Here is a 19,077-nt window from a genome sequence, read left to right as displayed (position 1 = left end):
CATAGGCTTTTTTGGAAAATGGGAGTATAAAGGTACTTACCTTAGTAGTGATTTCTTTAAGTGACAAGTTGAGGGATTTTATTCTTTCCTGGAGGCTGGAAAAATTAAAAAGAGGAGATTGGTCTTCTTGGTAACCACAATTCAATACCACCACAGTTAGGAATACTGCAAAAAGTGAACCTTCCACTGGTCTGATGGATGAAGAAGTGCAGGAGGAAAGATGATGCCAAATTGGTTCCATTTGACTATGGAATAAATATGGTGCTAGGAAGCAGACGTGTCCTCCCTTATTATGCCTTACTAAAGCTAGTATTACAATTTTATCATGCCCGGAGTGTACATCTACTGATAACGGGAAGAACAGCCAAGGTGTGCTCCTGGCAGCAAAGGATTAAAATCTGCATTCCTATAACCACCTTCCCAGAAGGAAGGTGTATGCTGAGTAGTGTCTCACTAGCAGGGAATCAAATAGTATCTATTTGGGTAGACCATGCGATTCGGCAAGTACGTACCCAGTGCCCTCTGCATTGAGCACTGAAGCAGAGCATAAAGGAGAGACATATATTTAAAGTATGTCTGAGATAGCACCCCTTAGGTTCTCCCGCTTCTCTTTTCTCCTTAGCACTTTTCACCTTGACATATTTATTTATTCACGTAATTTCTCTCTCTCCCACTGGAACTTAAGTTCCACGAAGGCAGTGACTGTCTGTTGTGTTCATTCCTGCATCCCCATTGCTTAAACAATTCCTGGAGCTTGTTAGTCAGCCCTCACTCAATATCTGTAGAATGAATGAATCAATGCAATTAAGAGTCAGATCTTATTATGAAGCTTGTTACCTAGTGGAGAAGAAATACACGCACGTGATTCGCTATAATATAAAGCAAGAGGAAAAAATTACTATAAGGGGAATAGAAAATCAATACTAGGAGAAAACTGCTACATAAAAGCTGTCACCAGGCAGAATATTGTCTGCCTTGAGCAATGGAGACAATAACTTGTGGAGCAATTTAGAACTAGGAAAGCTTACCGGAAGAGGTGAAAAGTGAACTGGGCCTCAATGGAAAAAACAAAAAAACAACAAAAAAAAAAAGGAGAATGAAATTCTAGCAAGAAGATAAATCTAACTGGACCAAATGGTTCTCACACTGGACTTGTGAAAGATAAAGTTAAACAAGGAAATGACTATTTCTGGTAGGAAAGGAGAGGGAAGGATGGAGTGGGGCCTATCTGTATCTACAATGTTTGCTTATTTATTTAGTTAGGGGCCGGGCGCAGTGGCTCACGCCTGTAACCCCAGCACTTTGGGAGGCCGAGGTAGGGGGATCACCTGTGGTCAGGAGCTCGAGACCAGCCTGGCCAATATGGTGAAACCCCATCTCTACTAAAATACAAAAATTAGCCAGGAGTGGTGGCATGCACTTGTAGTCCCAGTTACTTGGGAGGCTGAGGCAGGAGAATTGCTTGAACCCAGGAGAATTGCTTGGTGTGAGCCGAGATCATGCCACTGCACTCCAGCCTGGGTGACAGAGTGAAACTCCATCTCTAAAAAATAAAAGAAAATAAATTTATTTAGTTAGGGAAAGAAAATCAAAGTAAATATGGAGTAAATTCTACTATCTGTTTAATTGTAATGGTGAGTAAATGAGTGTTTTTTTTTTTTGGTTTGTTTGCTTTTTTTTGAGACGGAGTCTCGCTGTGTCTCCCAGGCTGGAGTGCAGTGGCGTGATCTCGGCTCACTGCAAGCTCCGCCTCCCGGGTTCACGCCATTCTCCCGCCTCAGCCTCCCAAGTAGCTGAGACTACAGGCGCCTGCCACCACGCCCGGCTAGTTTTTTGTATTTTTAGTAGAGACGGGGTTTCACCATGTTAGCCAGGATAGTCTCGATCTCCTGACCTCGTGATCCACCCGCCTCGGCCTCCCAAAGTGCTGGGATTACAGGCTTGAGCCACCGCGCACGGCCGAGTGTTGTATTTTTAAATATGTTTGAAATATTTACAATTAAAATAATTTTAAAGAAATATCGGCCAGGCGCAGTGGTTCAAGCCTGTAATCCCAGCACTTTGGGAGGCTGAGACGGGCGGATCACGAGGTCAGGAGATCAAGACCATCCTGGTTAACATGGTGAAACCCCGTCTCTACTAAAAAAATACAAAAAAACTAGCCGGGCGAGGTGGCGGGCACCTGTAGTCCCAGCTACTCGGGAGGCTGAGGCAGGAGAATGGCGTGAATCCAGGAGGCGGAGCTTGCAGTGAGCTGAGATCCGGCCACTGCACTCCAGCCTGGGCGACAGAGCGAGACTCCTTCTCAAAAAAAAAAAAAGAAAAAAAAAAGAAAAAAGAAATACCAAGGGCAAGCTTTAGTCAGTATTAAATGACAGACTAAGGAGTTTTGAGTTTTATCCCTCAAGCAATAAGAAATCATTCCATTTTTTAGCAAGAGAGCAACATGAAAAAAATGTTTTCATTTTTTAGAAAACTAATTGGGTGGCACTATGAGAGATGATTTGGAGGAAGAAAGTCTGAATGTGACAAAGCCAGGCAGGACCCTTCAGCAGTGTAAGCCAGTCGGGGGCACACGGGCCCCGCAGAGTGATACGGGTCAGAAAGGGGAGGGAGGAACAGGACTGGATTACGTGGATGCTCAGAGCAGTGAGAACATCCATTCTAGAGTTTTCCATTCTTTCATGCATTCATGAACTCATCCATTCTTCAAATATCTATCTGCTGGGCACCCAGCAAGTTAGGGACTTAGAGCATGAAGACATGGTTCCTGCCCACAACCACTTATTGCTGCTAGATATGCCAGAAAATGTAACAGATGCCAGAAGAGGAGTGATTACTTGATTAAATGATGACCTGCAAAAGGAAAGGTCAAGGTTTTGGGGGTATGTGTGGGGAGGGGGTGCAGGGTGTCAGGAAATCTTATACCAGGGGCTGCCAAGTATTAGAGCTAAGCTGCCAATTTGCTGATTTTTGTTTGTTTGTTCTTCAAACGTAAGAACAATTTTTTGATGTTATCACATCCACCAATTTGTCATTTCTGAGTATAAGCAAACTCGTTTCAATTGTAAACACCTGGGAACTGGTGCGGGTCCATACTAATCAGTCATTACCACTTGAGACCTACTTTCAACAGAGGAGGGTTTTCCAGTCCAGCTGAGATCAGCCCAAAAGGAGGAAGTGAGGGTTGACAGAGGTGGAGCATGTGACACCAGACTCTTCAGAATGCAGGAGTTGCCATCTGACAAAAATTAGTGTACTCAGTGGGAACAGAGGAAAACAACCTTTGGAAGCCTGCCTGGAGAATTCTAGACTCTGGCTGGCTGGGGACTGGATCTTTTGAGAGAACGTAAGTCAGAGTGTCACACAGACACGGAGATTGGGGCAGATGAAACCACTTAGGGTGGTGGGGAGAGAAGTACAGAGGGCATCCAACGTGGACCCGGTCTGCTTCTTCCTCTGATTCTAATAGCAGCACCAGCTTTGGACGGCTAATGCCTGCTGTCCAAACTGAAAACCTTCCTTGGGCAGAAATGTACTTTCCCTTGCTGAGCTCGTGAGAGTCTATTCAACAAATACATTTTTAACAAATGGTTCACCACATCATTGAACCTATGTGAGCATTTAATAGTGTATTATAAGTAGATGTTCCCAACCACACACACAGACTAGCTCATGCATTCACAATTCAGATGAGTAGCAGATCCTCTTACTGATACTGAAATTTTAGCTGACCAAAACGGCTGTGCTGTTAGCTAATGCCCAACATATCACATAAAAAGTAGGTCAAGCACCGTCTTTCCAGGGGTTGACACAGTTCACTGGTCTGGGCTCAGATCTGGCCCTACCCAGAAAGAAAATTAGTCTCCTCTTAGATATCATGTTACAGGAAGGAGGCAGTGGTGCAGATAATTAAATGCATTGTTTTATATTTAATTTGATTTATATTTAATTTATGCTATATTCCTTTTTGCAACAGATTTACCTTCCCAATTATGTTTTGCTCAGGCTACTATTAACATGAGTTGTATCCCTGGGGTATATACAGAATAAAAGCAATTGTGGGGGAGCAGACGATATGAGTAATCTATATACTATGCTAGTGGGTTACAGGCTATTTATAATAGAAGAATTCTCTCAAACCAAAGTTTACACAGCATTATAAAATATAATAAAGATAACAGGGAATCTGCTTTTATTGAAGAGGGGTGTCTGGCCTAGTGTACAAAGATGTCACTTTAGCCCCCCCCACACACACACACATTGCTGCTGCCATCACACTGTGGTCCCCAAACCATAATTCCAGGAGCAGGAATACAAACCGAAAACCAGAAAATAAGACCAGTTCAATGTTGATAAGCAAGAATTCCGTGTACTTTAAATGAGTATAACCAATCCCCACTTTTTAAAAAACTTGCATATTATTCATAACAAGTATGAACTGTCTTCTCAGATGAAATTATGCCTTATCCTAGAAACACATAATTTGTCCATACAAATTAGCAAATATGTTTTCAGAAACACACCAGACCTAATTTACCCAAATCAGTATCTTCATTCCAAGTGGCTGCCCCGGAAATAACAGAGTCCAACATTTATTGAACACTTACTATGTACCAGACACTCTCCCAAATTCTTTATGCAGATGAGCATTTTAAATTCTTATTATAACTCTATGAAGTAGAAACTACAATTATCTACATTGTAAGACAAGAAAATTTAATCAAAGAGACTAAGAGAGATTTAAGTAACTTTCCCAGGGGTAACCAGTTGGTAATTATGGGAGATTAAATGGTAACCCAGGCAGTCTAACTATCTGCTCTCCTAACTACTCAACAATACTAACTACCGCTCCCAAAAGCTGTGTACCTATTTAAAATGAACTGTCATCATCCAGACAAATTTTTGGAATTCTACTTTAGAATTTTGTTAAATGTACAATATAATCAATATCATGATTTGTAAATACACGTTATTCTTCACTCACAAACTGGTGTTCCAATCATATGACCAAATTTCACCCTCAACAAATGAAACCTTAGAAAAATTGAGACTACTGACATGAATGTGCTGCACAGAACGTACATCAGTAGCAGATGGTCCTGGGGGTGATGACTGTAGCAAAAGGAAATTAAATCCAGTTGAGTTATGTACCCCAAAATTCACAGGTTAGAGTCCGAATCCCCAGTACCTAAGAATGTGACGGTGTTTGGAGATAGGGCTTTTCAATAGGTAACAAATTTAAAATAAAGTCATTAGGGTGGACCCCAATACAATATGACTGGTATCATTATAGGAAGAGATGTGGAGGACCGGGTGTGGTGGCTCACGCCTGTAATCCCAGCACTTTGGGAGGTCGAGGTGGGTGGATCACGAGGTCAGGAGATCTAGACCATCTTGGCTAACATGGTGAAACCCTGTCTCTACTAAAAATATAAAAAATTAGTTGGGTGTGGTGGCGGGTGCCTGTAGTCCCAGCTACTTGAGAGGCTGAGGCAGGAGAATGGCGTAAACCCGGGAGGCCGAGCTTGCAGTCAGCCAAGATCATGCCACTGCACTCCAGCCTGGGCTACAGAGCCAGACTCTGCCTTAAAAAAAAAAAAAAAAAAAAAAAAAAAAAAAAAAAAAAAGAGAGATGTGGAGACAGACACACGTGGAGGGAAGACCATCTGAGGACAAAAGAGAAAATGGCTGTCTGCAAGTCAATGAGAAGAGCCTCAGAAGAAACCAGCCCTGCCGACACCTTGATCTTAGACATTCAGCCATCAGAGTTGTGAGAAAATAAATTTCTGTTGTCTAAGCCACGTAATAAAGTATGGTACTTTATTACGACAGCCCTAGCAGACTCGTGCATGTGGAATTTTCCATTTCTCATGGTATGATGAGTTATATGTATTATTAAGGCACCGCACACTGGTACTTCACGATCCAGGTAAAGATAGTTGCTACTCCATGTAGCAGCAGCAGCAGGTCCAACAGAAAACACAGCAACTCTTTTGTTTTCTTCAGACTGACAGTTTCTTTTCAATCTGCCCAACTGGGAGACTGCGGGCCGCTACAACAATAAATGTGTGTAGAATATTATCATTCTTGTCTGCAGTTTAGGAGCTAAGTATTATGAATGGTGGCTCTAAGAAAATGTTATGTGAGAATGTATTTGATTTTTAAAAATGATATGGATTATGATTTAAAAATTATCATTTAAAAATGATTCATTAGAAATGAAAAAGGGCTCCCTTCAATACTCCTGCAATATCACAAACATAATGCAATCACTGATGTCAAAAATATAAGGAACAAAAATTCAATCTGGGGAGGGACAGATTGCTTTTCAGCCATAATTAGAAGGGCAAACGGAATTTAAGTCAATAACAGTCACTAATCTAGATAATACAAGCCAAGACTTGGTCAAGGGCCAGAATGAGACATTTATACAGGAGGATACAGCCAGGCAATTTTGGTTTAATGACTTGGGAGTGAGAAACTATTCTAAAGATAACTGATCCGACCAAAGAACTGTCTCTAATTCTACCACTCTGCTCCAAGCCACAGGCACCTCTCCTCTGAAATGCTGCAATGGTCTCAGAACAGTTCTGCATTTACCCTCACTCCTCCACAGTCTGTTTTTGAGATACAGCCAGGGTGAGCCTCACAAGCATGTCAAATAAAATGCCACTATTCAGCCCAAAACCCTGCTCCATCACCCCTGGGTCGAGCCAAGTCTGCAAGGACCTATATGGCCCATCTCTCATCACGTCTCTTACCTCCTCTCCTACAACTCCCTTCTTTGCTTGCTCCACCCTGGCCACAGAGGCCTCCTGACAGCTCCTCAAGTCTGCTGTGGCTGGTGCAGGCTCCACTGCCTTGACCTTCTGCCCCAGCACATATAATGGGCCGACCCCCTCCCACCTGCAAGTCCTTGCTCACCTCTGACACTCTCAGTGAGGCTGGCCTGACTACTCCATCGACAGCTGTAAATTCCACATCCACTCGTCTTCCGCCCCAACCCCCAAGTCATGTTCATTGTCTACTAACCTACCTGTAACTTACTTATTTATTATGTTTGTTATTTATTTCTGCCTTTTACCACTAGAAAAAGACTGCCATGTGGGCAAGGATCTTTGGAGAAGTACTTGAAGTGCTTGGCACACAGTGTGTACCTAATAAATATTTGATTAATGTATAATACTCACATTCTTGCCTTCTCTCTAAGAAACAAGTGGGGTGCGGTAGAGTGGGGCGGAAGCATCCTCACCTCTGTTAGAGGCACACTCAAACCACAGGATGGTGAGTGGCTCCATCTTTATCCCCACTTCCCACCACTGCCCCCTCAGGATCAGGGATTAAAGGCTGCAGCTGCTCTTGACTGTATGGCTGGGGTGGAGCTTTGCATGACAGAGAAAGAAGAGGTTAAAAACTTGGAGTCAACTCATCAGATGTCCCCTCTTCTTTCAAAATTCCATCTCTCAGAAGTCGTATTTATCTCGGTTTATCTCTGTTGGAGGGTTTCCTTTCATGGGCTATATTACATGTTGAACTGTGTTCTCCACAAAATTCGTATGTTGATGTCCTGACCTCCATACCTCAGAATGTGACTGCAGTTGGAAACAGGTCATTGCAAATGTACTTTGAGTTAAGATCAACCATACTCCGACATGACTGGTGTCCTTATAAAAGGGGAAATGTGGATTCAGAGACATGTACAGAGGGAAGATGACATGAAAAGACACAGGGAGAAAATGATCATCTACAAGCCAAGGAGAGATGCAGATCCTTCCCTGACAGTCCCCAGAAGAAAGCAACCCTGCTGACACCTTGATTCTTGGCCTTTTTTTTTTTTTTTTTTTTTTTTGAGATGGAGTCTCATTCTGTCTCCCAGGCTGGAGTGCAGTGGTATGATCTCAGCTCACTGCAACCTCCATTTTCTGGGTTCAAGCGATTCTCCTGCCTCAGCCTCCCAAGTAGCTGGGATTACAGGCCTGTGCCAGAACACCCGGCTAATTTTTTGGTATTTTTAGTAGAAACGGGGTTTCACCATATTAGCCAGGCTGGTCTCAAACTCCTGACCTCAAATGATCCACCCACCTCGGCCTTCCAAACTGTTGGGATTACAGGTGTGGGCCACTGCACCCGGCCAATTCTTGGACTTCTAGACATGATAAATTTCTGTATTTAAGCCAGGTGGCTGTGGTGTTGCTTTATTATGGCAGCAAACTAATACAGGCTGTCATGGAAAGGAAGACATGTGGAGGGCCACTCATTCCTGCCTCTTAGAATGGTAAGAGCTAGAAGTCTGGAAGTGAGGTATAGGCCTGGGCAAAGGGCACCAGTGGTCTCATCTGGGAGCCTGCCTCTAGCAAAGTGCCAAATGAGTCCTCACTGCCAACATGATGCCAAGGTCAGAAGATGGCTCCAAAAATTCAGAGTGATTGTGCTTAGAGCATCTCGCTCATCTTTCTCAGAAACCTATAGCTACTGCTATAATGTCAGTGTGTCCTCCAGAATTCATGTGTTGGAAACTTAATTCCCAAGGCAACCATGTTGAGAGGCAGGACCTTTAAGAAATGTTTAGGTTTTCAGGAATCTGCCCTCATGAATGGATTAATATCATTATTGGGGGAGTGGGTTCCTGATAAAAGGGTGAGTTTGATCCCCTCCCCTTCTCTGTCTCTCTCTCTCTCTCTCCCCCCTGCTCTCTCTCACACACGTGCTCTCTCTCTCTCTCTCTCTCTCTCTCGATCTCTCTTGCCCTTCTGCTTCCTGCCATGGGATGATGCAGTAAGAAGGTCCTTGCCAGATACAGCCCCCTCAACCTCGGACTTCCAAGCCTCCAGAAGTGTAAGAAATAAATCTTCTCTCTTTATAAATCACTCAGTCTGCAGTAACAAAATGGACTAAGACAGCTGCATTGGGCATCTATTTGGTTAGAGAATCCCACACCCCAATCTAATAGCAACTAACAACTATTTACTCGGTTTCTCCAGATCCTGTCCCTTAGGGAAGCCTATCTCAAGAGCCTTATAACATACTTGAATCCACACCCTCGCTCTGTAATACTTCCAATACTCTCCTTAAATCCAGGCAAAAGAACTCCTCCCTTGCTCTCTGCCACATTGGAGGGCTCTGTCCTGATCCTCCTTACCCTTGAGGGGAAGGGTAAATGGGGGGGCCAAAGGTACATGCCACCCAAAGCTGGTTCAGGCAGCCACGACCAGAAGTGCCTTCCTGAAGAGCCAGGAGCCTGCATCCTGCCAGGGTTCTTCTCAGGGCACTGCCTGCAAGGGTGGACTGCAGTGCAGTGGGCATACCTCTAGTCCCAAGCAGTAGTCGAGCACAGGCTACTTTGAAGGGTGTAGATATTACCTGGACATACAGGCTAGGTCCCCATATAAAACCTATCATGGTGTGGGACAGGTGCAAGGGTAGGAAGACAAGGTGGGAAGTTCCATTTGACCCCTTACTCTGGGACACAATGTCAGACAGGCCTGGATAGACCCCTTTAATGTTCTATCCTAGAGAAACCACCTCTCATTCCATGCCATCTTTGGTAGTTTGTTACCAGTTCCTCGTACCACCAGTAACCCAGCCATGACCACCTTCGCACTTGGCACTGGAGGCAAAGCCTTGGCTCTCAGCATCAGAGGCACTCCCAGGGTGACAACCACACACCTGCCCCAAAGATGAGCCTTTGAAGAACAAACTCTGTTCCTGTTCTTACCTGGACTTCTGCAGAAAAAGAATATTAACGACACTCAGAGAATTATACCACTACCCCACTAACTTTCTGCAAGACTTTGAACAAGTCACTTTCATCTGGGGCTCCATTTTCTCAGCTGCAAAATGAGGAAGTTGAACGCAATTATTTCTAAAATCCTTCCAGGTCTACTATCCCATATTCTTTCACTGCTCTATCATTCAAAAATCTTTTACTAGCCTTTTTTATTTATAGATATTTAGAGAATCTAAAAACCACACAGGTTTTATAAAGTACCAGATAACATGGATAACAGAGACAGAAATAACAGGAGACACGTGTCTTTTTTTACTCTATAATAGAGTAATAGAGACAGAAATATACAGGATATATTAGATTAGACAGAAATATAGATAATAAAGATACATTCGATATTAGAAATGTAATAGATAATAGAGACAGAAATATACAGGATATATTAGATTAGACAGAAATATAGATAATAAAGATACATTCGATATTAGAAATGTAATAGATAATAGAGACAGAAATATACAGGAGATATTAGACAGAAATATAGATAATAAAGATACATTCGATATTAGAAATGTAATAGATAATAGAGACAGAAATATACAGGAGATACATGTCATTTTTTACACTAAGTGAGGGACGTGTTTTTCAGCTTGGAAGCTAACTATGCAAAGGGTCTGCTCCCTGCAGACAGTTGTCCGCTCATCTTCCTGCCTGTGTATGTATGGCTTTATGCTGAAGTTCCACTTTAGCAAAAAGCTACAGGAGATGAGGAATATCAATTTCATCTCTGAACAGCCTTCTCTCTACCCTCTCCCTCTCCCTCTATTCACTATCCCATCCCATTTCCTGTTTTGTAAAAATCAGTTTAAGAATGAGAGATTATTACTAAAGCAAACCACAAATGATGGAAAGAGCAAAATGACAGCTATCTTAGCATAGGCGCCACTTGGGTCTTGAATTAAAACACACTCACACAGCCAGGTATGGTGGGTCACACCTGTAATCCATGCACTTTGGGAGGCCAAGATGGGCAGATCACTTGAGCACAGGCGTTCAAGACCAGCCTGGACAACATGGTGAAACTCCGTCTCTACCAAAAAATAATAATAATAATAATAATAATACAAAAATTAGCCAAGCATGGTGGCATGTGTCTGTGATCCCAGCTACTCGGGAAGCTGAGGTGGGAGGATTCCTTGAGCCCAGGAGGCTGAGGCTACAGTGAGCTATGATCGCACCACTGCACTCCAGCCTGGGTGGCAAAGCAAGACCTTGTGTAAATAAATAAATAAATAAATAAATAAATAAATAAAATAAAATAACACACACACACAATACACACAAATCCATTGACATTAACAACCTTGCCCCTCACCTTCTGTCAGAGGACAAATGGAAAACAAAATGACTGTGGAAACAGCTTTAGGAAATTCAGGTTTATCTACTTGGTCTTTATCCTTCCTTAGACCCTTCTATCCTCACAGCTGATAATGTCACATGGCACCCATCAGACATTCATGGAGCACAGAGGCACAAATGCCACGAATTCCTCTAGACTTCAGATGATCTTGTAAAGGCACAACAGGGTACATAAATTCATCAGAAGCAAGCCATTCTATATGGCTATTTATAAAAATGACTCAAGCTGGTTATCTGAGACCTTTACTTCTGGGAAAGCCAGTGTGGTGCAGTGGAGAGAGATTTGAACTGGGAGGTAGGAGCACCAGGGCCTCTGCGGGCCATCCTTGCCACCTTTGGCAAAGCATGTTACTTCTTTCCAGTTCAGTGGTGGCTGAAGTCAGGGAGTTTGCTGGACTCAAAACAGACATTCACCTTTGTGCTCACCAACTAGCTCATCTTTTGAGGATCATGGGAGGAATGAAGTATAGAAAGACCATTTAATAAATCATGCAGACATATACCATACCTGTATTATAGTAAGAAAATATTTTAGAGTAATCTGACCAAAATCAGGCACATAAATTTTTAACAAGGGTGGAATAAATATATTTAGAGTTTTTCTGGCCCAGGCAAAGGACATTAAGTAAAAGAATCAAAGGAAACTAGGCCAGGGAAATACTTGAACATTCAGTTCTTTGATTCCTTCTCTGAGTATACATCACATCATGACTCACATTCTCCCTATTTCTCTGAATTTCAAGGATCCTGTGTTTTCAACTAGGGTGTTACACTCCATTATTCTGAGTCCTTTTAGTACAGTACAACTTCTCCAAATAACTCAGCAAACTGAAAATGAGGTGTCACTTTTTTTTTTTTTTGAGACAGAATCTCAACCTGTCACCCAGGCTGGAGTGCAGTGGCGCAATTTCAGCTCACTGCAACCTCCACCTCCCAGGTTCAAGCGATTCTCCTGCCTCAGCCTCCTGAGTGGCTGGGATTACAGGCGCACACCACCACACCCAGATAATTTTTGCATTTTTAGTAGAGAGGGGGTTTCACCATGTTGGTCAAGCTGATCTCAAACTCCTGACCTCAGGATCTGCCCGCCTCGGCCTCCCAAAGTGCCAGGATTACAGGCGTGAGCCACTGTGCCCGGCTGATGTCACATTTTATAAGACCATAAACTCTTTTTAATAAGATACACCCATGTAACTCATATCATAAGGGACAATGGAGGGAGAGGAAAAAAATGAACATAAGGATTTCTGATCTTTCCTTGGAAAATATTTCCTGTGATCGAGGTGCTGATGCAAAGGCAGTGAGCAGAGGAAAGGAGTAAGCCCTAATAGTGAATTTGCTGAACTTTCCAAATTGGCAGGTACGAGTAAGGTAGCACACGCACGCGTTCACACCCTCACCCTGTGCCATCTCTTGCAGGTCCCCGTGCTTACTGGGAAGCTCCACCTGACATCACAGCATCACAGTTTGCATCGAAGTCCAGTTTCATAAAAAATCACAGCTTTATTTTTAACTGATGAACTTGCTATTTGGCTTATCCAAATATTCCAAGTGTTAATTCAACCAGATCTTTCTCATTGCCTCAAATAATCTTATTCCAAACTGAAACTATATTCATGTGCCAAAAACATTTTGACTTACAGACATTTATCTGTAGGAGATTTTGGTGGTTTAATAATGAAAAAATGAGAACAGGAATCAGAAATATGAACAGCCTTATGTTCAGATTATAACCATTCTCCTTTCTACCCTTTCCTCACAAGCTGTTTAACGATTCTTTTTTACACCAATAAGGAAATAAATTACCAGCTTCTTATTTTTTGGAGACTGGTAACCAAGTCAGCTCCGTATTTTCAACTATTCTCATAACCATGACGTATTTAAATGTTCAAACACGATTCCAGTACTTGGGCTCTAGAACTTTTCCCCACCCCCCAAAACTCATGTGAGTTCAGCCCATTAAATACTACAATTTAATCTAAGGGGAAAATGATACTACATCCAGGCTTATTCTGTTAAGTGATCCAAAGGCAACTTCATATTTCCATTTCAATTACTGCCCTCCCTTTATTCTGATTATTTAATAAGGAATGTCCAGTTGTTCCCATGGGAACAACTGAGATTTTAAATAAATACCCAGAACTGTTTGCATTTATTTTTTTTTTATATATTTATTTTTATTTGTTGAGACAGTCTTGCTCTGTCACCCAGGCTGGATTACAGTGACATGATCTCCGCTCACTGAAACCTTCACCTCCTGTGTTCAAGTGACTCTCCTACCTCAGCCTCTCGAGTAGCTGGAACTACACAGACGCGCCACCACACCTGGCTAATTTTTTTTTTTTTTTTTTTTGGTAGAGACAGGGTTTTGCCATGTTGGCCAGGTTGGTCTGAAACTCCGGACCTCAAGTGATCCTCCCAAAGTCCTGGGATTACAGACATGAGCCACTGTGCCCAGTCATTTGCATTTATATTTAATACTAATTTTTTAAATATATTCTTGCTTCTCCTAAATTTCTAAGTATTTATACTTTCCATAACTATGAAGTTTGCCAAAAACGTTGTACTTTCTGCTGTGGGTTTATTCTTGTCTTCTGAATCGTCTTTAATTAACTGGCGTCTGGCTAAGAATAAGCATATGTACAGCTCAAGTTTGCAGAGACAATTTTAACCTTACATTTCTCTCAAGCGTCTCTCAAAATCTGTTGACAAAGCAACAGATCAGCCTGATTCCTAAAACTGGGGAATACTGTCAATTTCATTTCCTAAAATGTTTCTGTGGGTAAACTAAAGATGGACATACTTTACTGGATAAAAAATGCAAAAATAGACCACTGGTGAGCAAAATGAATCAACAGTAGGAGAAAAATTAAAAATTCAGTTGACTAAAGGAGAAACTGAATAAGGAATTCAAACACCAATATCAACATGACTCAAAGAGGAAGCTAAGGAAATTTGCAAAAGAGGAAGTACAAAATATTAATGACAATGAAAGTCAAGATGAAGGTTTAACAATGATCTCTATAAAAGACACAGCATCCCACCCCCTACCCCCGCCTCCCCGCACTGAAAGCAGCTACAGGAAATCTAGAGGTTCTGTCTGACTTTGGTTTCAGTCATCCTAGCAGCCTAGCTATCAGCACAGGGTAGATTAATCACCCTTCCACAGGTTGAAAAAGATGTGCTCTTAACTGATTAAATTCTCAGCAAGCAATGAGCTGGCATTTCCAACCTGGGGATATTCCCAGCAGTCACTGGAGAAGGGTCTTTCTGAGCAGAGCTAAATTACCTTCTGCTGGAAGATTCCAAAACTTCTGTACTTCTTCCAGAGTTTCAGCTCAAGGTCTGAAGAAGAGTTTTAGCCTGACATACTAAATTAACATCTGAAAAGTTAAAGCAGGGAAAAGTAACATACAGCTTACAAAAAGGAAAGAATAAGAGAATTTGATAAAGGGAACAGAATAGTGCAGAAGACATGTAAATTACACAGAAATTAAGTACAGAACAGTTCTCAAGGTGATAATAAAGGAAACTAAAAATTGAAATTGACTAGGAGAAAGACTTAAAATAGGCCACATGCTTTCATGTTTGTGAGAGTTGACTTGCAGCTGCAATATTAGAACTAGCTATGATCATTTTAAGATGACTATCTCCCATCTTTGATAATCCATGGGGCTCCAGTTGAAAATAATTAACCTAATGCCTAAATTATATAAAAGAGAAATGGGTGAGTCTACAAATCACAAGCCTCCAAAGAGCTACCTAAACAATAATAATATTAAGAATAATAGACTCGTGTTGTAAGTTTCTTAAAGAAAACAAGCACAGAGAATTTGTAAAACATTAAAATACAACATGATAAAATACATATCCATTTTTTCACCCTCCTTTGTTCTAAGTTATTCAAAAATCATGGTAAATGTTACTGTAGCACAAAATAAAGTCTTTTTTTAAATCTGCAAGTAAAATAGAATTCCTCCCTTGAGTTTCTCAAATACAGCCTGTTAACTTAAAAATCACACAATTTATCAATTTAGAAAGAGCTTTATTTCTTATAAGGGGGTTAAAGCCTGCAATGTTGCCATTCTAACAGGCTGGGAAGCATAGGCTCCGGTAGAAGCCAATAGCAGGCACTTTAAGGGAGGGACAGGTAAGACAGGAATTTACGCAGAATAGCTTGACCAAGTGCACATATTCCACAGGTTATAGCAGGAGCTATGAATATTCATGAAGGTGGTCCTAATGCATGCATACTGAATAAGCACACATGTTATATACAACTTATGTTCACCCTGGGGTGGAGACTTAACATTTACATGTATTACAATTAGGCCTTCTATGTAAAAGGTCTTTTCAGAACACAAAGGCACTCAAGTGTCTCTGTAAATAGGCCAGAAGCAGTCCACAGTTGGTCTTTGTATCAGAAGACAGTTACTGAAATCAGAATCTTTTCTAATGAAAGCTGCAGTTATGGCTGGTGGAACAGGGAGTCAGTCAGTCAGCGTCTGACGGTGGAAGGAATGCCATGGTTTTAAGATAGCTCATCTCAAGGCCAGTGCTTGTTTAGCTGCTAGAGAAGAAGAAAACCCAGGTGGCAGTTAGAAGGTCGTTTATTCTTTAGGTGCAGGGGTGTGTGACTTATCCCTGCCTGGCATGGCCTTAGGTCTTGTTTATAATATGGTATCTCATTACCACCGAGAGTCTGTTCTGTCAGTTCTTATGATCTCGTTTTAGCAATGATGCTGGTCAGTTGTTGTGTCTAAGCTACAAAAGGGATTATAACAAGCCAAATCCAACCTCCCGGCCCATTGGGGCTGGGAATTCAGTTTGTATGGAGTCTCTGGGGTCTCCTGGGCCAAGAGGGAATCCGTTCAGTGTTTGCGGGCTTAAGATTTTATTTTTAATTTACAACACAATGAAAACTGGAAATGGGGGTTCTGTTTTCTTGGGAACCGATATTTCCTGGTGAGCAGCATCTGTACCCAGCCAGATAGGGGGGATTTTCTTCCTTCTTTTCCAACCCTCTTGCTCCTTTACCAGATTATAATTTGGTAAACTTTTCACATTGCCTGTAATGACGACTTTCCAGAAGAAAATGGGAGGATACACAGTGGCGAGGCGAGGTCTAAGCTCTGAGCAGCAGCAGCCATGGTTGGAAAGCAGGTTTGCTCAGGTCCCTGCTCTAGGGACCAGCCCTTAGGAAAGTGCCAGCTAGAGCACCGTGGCCTGTGGATGGTCACAGCCTGCCCAGGGAACTTCAAAGAGGAACTTCACATAGAGCTCCTAGGAATAGAATTATGAGGGATTTTAAGGCAGTTTATTTTAACTTATTTCACAAAATCCTCAAGTGCAAAGTATTGTAGAACCAGAAAGGACCTTCCACATCATCCAGTTCAAACCCTCTTTTCACAGACAGTAATACCAGTTCCTCTAGCCCTGGGGCGGAGCCTTGCTTTCCAGTTCCTCTTCCTTTCACATTTGTTTCTTTGGGAAGTCTGACAGACCTCTCTGACTTGAGACAGTTGCCTGTTTGGTCTCCCCAGGCTGCCTATTTTTAGATACCCCTTGGCTCCAATCCAATCAGGCAACACTAGGCGCAACCAGGCAACACTAGGCGCACAGAGACAACCATCCCTGGCCTGGAGGGACATCCATTCTCTTGTCCTTGGGCCTACAGACCCATGCTCTGCCGGGCTGGACTTCTTTCCATTGCTTGACCAAGCACTCTGTCCAAGGCCTGGTCTCTCCCAGGCCATAAGTGTGAACCATCTCTGGATTCCCTCTGCATTAAAAATTGGCCAAAGACATGAGGGCACCACTTTTACAGCTGTGTGAACTTGGACCCTCAGCAACCTCATCTGCAAAATGGGCATAAAAACATTATATTGCCCAACAGACTTTATAGGGTTATTGTAAGCAAGTAGGACAGTTTGTAAATAACAGAGATATTAAAATTAGTGTATGAGTATCATCACCAAACTAACTAAGAAGGACAGACAGGATAAATCTGAGTGGAGAGGGCAAACCTGCAGGGAGGTCCTGAACGCTGTAGATGTCGCCTATGCAGGGAAGCCTCACTCCGGGCACCCATCTGGCCCGCATTGCTCACACACTTCTGTCTCACTGCATTTGCTGTCTTGGCAAATATTTATCTGCCTCGTGAATTCCTGGGAAAAGCAAGATGTCTACTTTACTTAAAAAGGGGGGGTGGGGAAAAAAAAAAACCCTGTAATCCCAGTGACCCAGGAGGCTGAGGTAGAAAGATCACTTGAGGCCAGGAGTTCAAGTCCAACCTGGCAACACAGCAAGACCCCGCCCCCCCATCTCTACAAAAAATTAAAAAATTAGCCAGGCATGGTGACATGCACTTATAATCCCAGCACTTGGAAGGCTGAGGCAGGAGGATCACTTGAGCTCAGGAGTAAAAGGCTCTAATGAGCCATGATCATACCACTGCACTCCAGCCTATGGGACAGAGGGAAACCCCATCTCTAAAAAAGAAAGAAAAGTCCTTACCAAAAAAGGGGGAAAAAATCAGAATTTTCTGGAAAAATGCAAAGCTCTCCTCTTTCTCCAGATGATTTCTAATGCTCTCAGTCCCATAAAGCCATTGTCTTGGCAAACCAATCAGGTAGAAGGCAAAGACAGAGGAGAGAGAAAGGCAAAGCCCAGAAGTGGAGATTAAAGAACAACAATCTTCACGAATGGAAAAGCAGCTTGGAGGCTGCTGATACGCTGCAGGGATTTTCTCTGCAGTCTCTGCATTATTGCAGTTTGGTGGCTGCCTCACACTACCCCTGGGGCAAGAGCATTAATGGGATCTCTCCCACACGGCTGCCTCCAGGCAACCGTCTTGGAGAATCTCTACTACGATCCTAGATTGCGGATCAGTTTTCCAATTCAGGCCTTGTTGTTTCAGTGTCTCCTCACTCTAATATGATATGCTTCTGAGGGGAAAGAGGAACTATTGATTTTTTTTCCCATTCAGTTGTGAGCTGGTGAATTACATTATTTCAAATCTCACTTGCAAGGAGGCCTGACATCAGCAGGGACTGCGTGGTGTGGAGCTGAGCACAGGCGTGATGAGGATGCCTGCAGCACCCTGCATAATTACTGCCCCTGGCCAGGGAGCCCTGGGCAGTTTAGCTAGTGGTTGGGGACATGGACACCACAGAAGGCCTGGCTGCTCTCCACCTACCAGCCTCCCCAGCCCAGCCCTGCTGCGAGGCTCCCAGATTCTCCAACCAAGGCCGAGCCAGCCCTGCTGTAACCAGGGGTTGAGTTTGTTTCACACTTTGTGCCAGTGGTTTGTAAAAAGATGTGACATGTTTCTTCCAAATGCACAACAAGCGACAATTCGTCCGTGAGCTGCCAGAACACATTTTACATGAAGCATGAAAAATCCCAGGAGCTGAGGAATGAAGGACTCAACCCCAGATGAATACAAGCCAGTCAAGCATTGCTGAAGAACGTTAGAAAGCATCCTAGGCAGCCCTCCACGTCATCACTGTGATTATTACCATAATTATTCCTCCCTCACTTTGCAGTTAGCCATATGCATGCCACATGAGGTCACAGGCTGCCCTCCCCTGCTTTTCCTGACACATAAAACCAACAAGAAGCCAGGGGAGGCTGAGCTAATGGTGCTAGAGAGAGATGAGCTGCAAATCACCATTCTCCTCAATTTACGCCAAATAAATAGATGGAACCTCACGCCCCACACGGCGGGATGTGATCCACAGAAAACCTTGGACACTGTGTCCCCCATCTTTTCCCTCTCCTCCCTCCCCCACCCCCACATCACAATCCCATTACAGAGAATGGGAGTGCAGTCAGGAGGGGGTGGAACAAGAACCATGGGTTTCATGTGGGAGGAGAACCAAGCTCACTGGGTAAAAGTGGTTCTTCTAAGACCCTCACATCAAAGG

General features: G+C 42.9%; 2 protein-coding genes across 7 annotated transcripts in view; one reads left to right on the top strand and one right to left on the bottom strand.

Annotated features, from left to right (window-relative positions):
* C1H1orf131 (chromosome 1 C1orf131 homolog) overlaps nt 1-19,077 on the top strand; it is an 846,319-nt gene that overhangs the window by 275,209 nt on the left and 552,033 nt on the right. The gene's annotated exons all lie outside the window — the stretch shown is intronic.
* Nucleotides 1-19,077, bottom strand: part of DISC1 (DISC1 scaffold protein) — a 346,709-nt gene that overhangs the window by 239,394 nt on the left and 88,238 nt on the right. For all 6 annotated transcript variants that reach the window (XR_007721540.1, XM_050769885.1, XM_050769859.1 and 3 more), the window contains one exon: nt 41-95. Coding sequence is in view for 5 of the 6 variants with exons in the window: in XM_050769885.1 (XP_050625842.1) it covers nt 41-95 (55 nt within the window). In the remaining variant the exon portion in view is untranslated. The remainder of the gene's footprint in view (nt 1-40; nt 96-19,077) is intronic.

The sequence above is a fragment of the Macaca thibetana genome, chromosome 1 (assembly GCF_024542745.1).
Source record: "Macaca thibetana thibetana isolate TM-01 chromosome 1, ASM2454274v1, whole genome shotgun sequence".
In the NCBI taxonomy this organism is placed as follows: domain Eukaryota; kingdom Metazoa; phylum Chordata; class Mammalia; order Primates; family Cercopithecidae; genus Macaca; species Macaca thibetana.
This window is presented reverse-complemented; position numbering and strand designations above follow the sequence as displayed.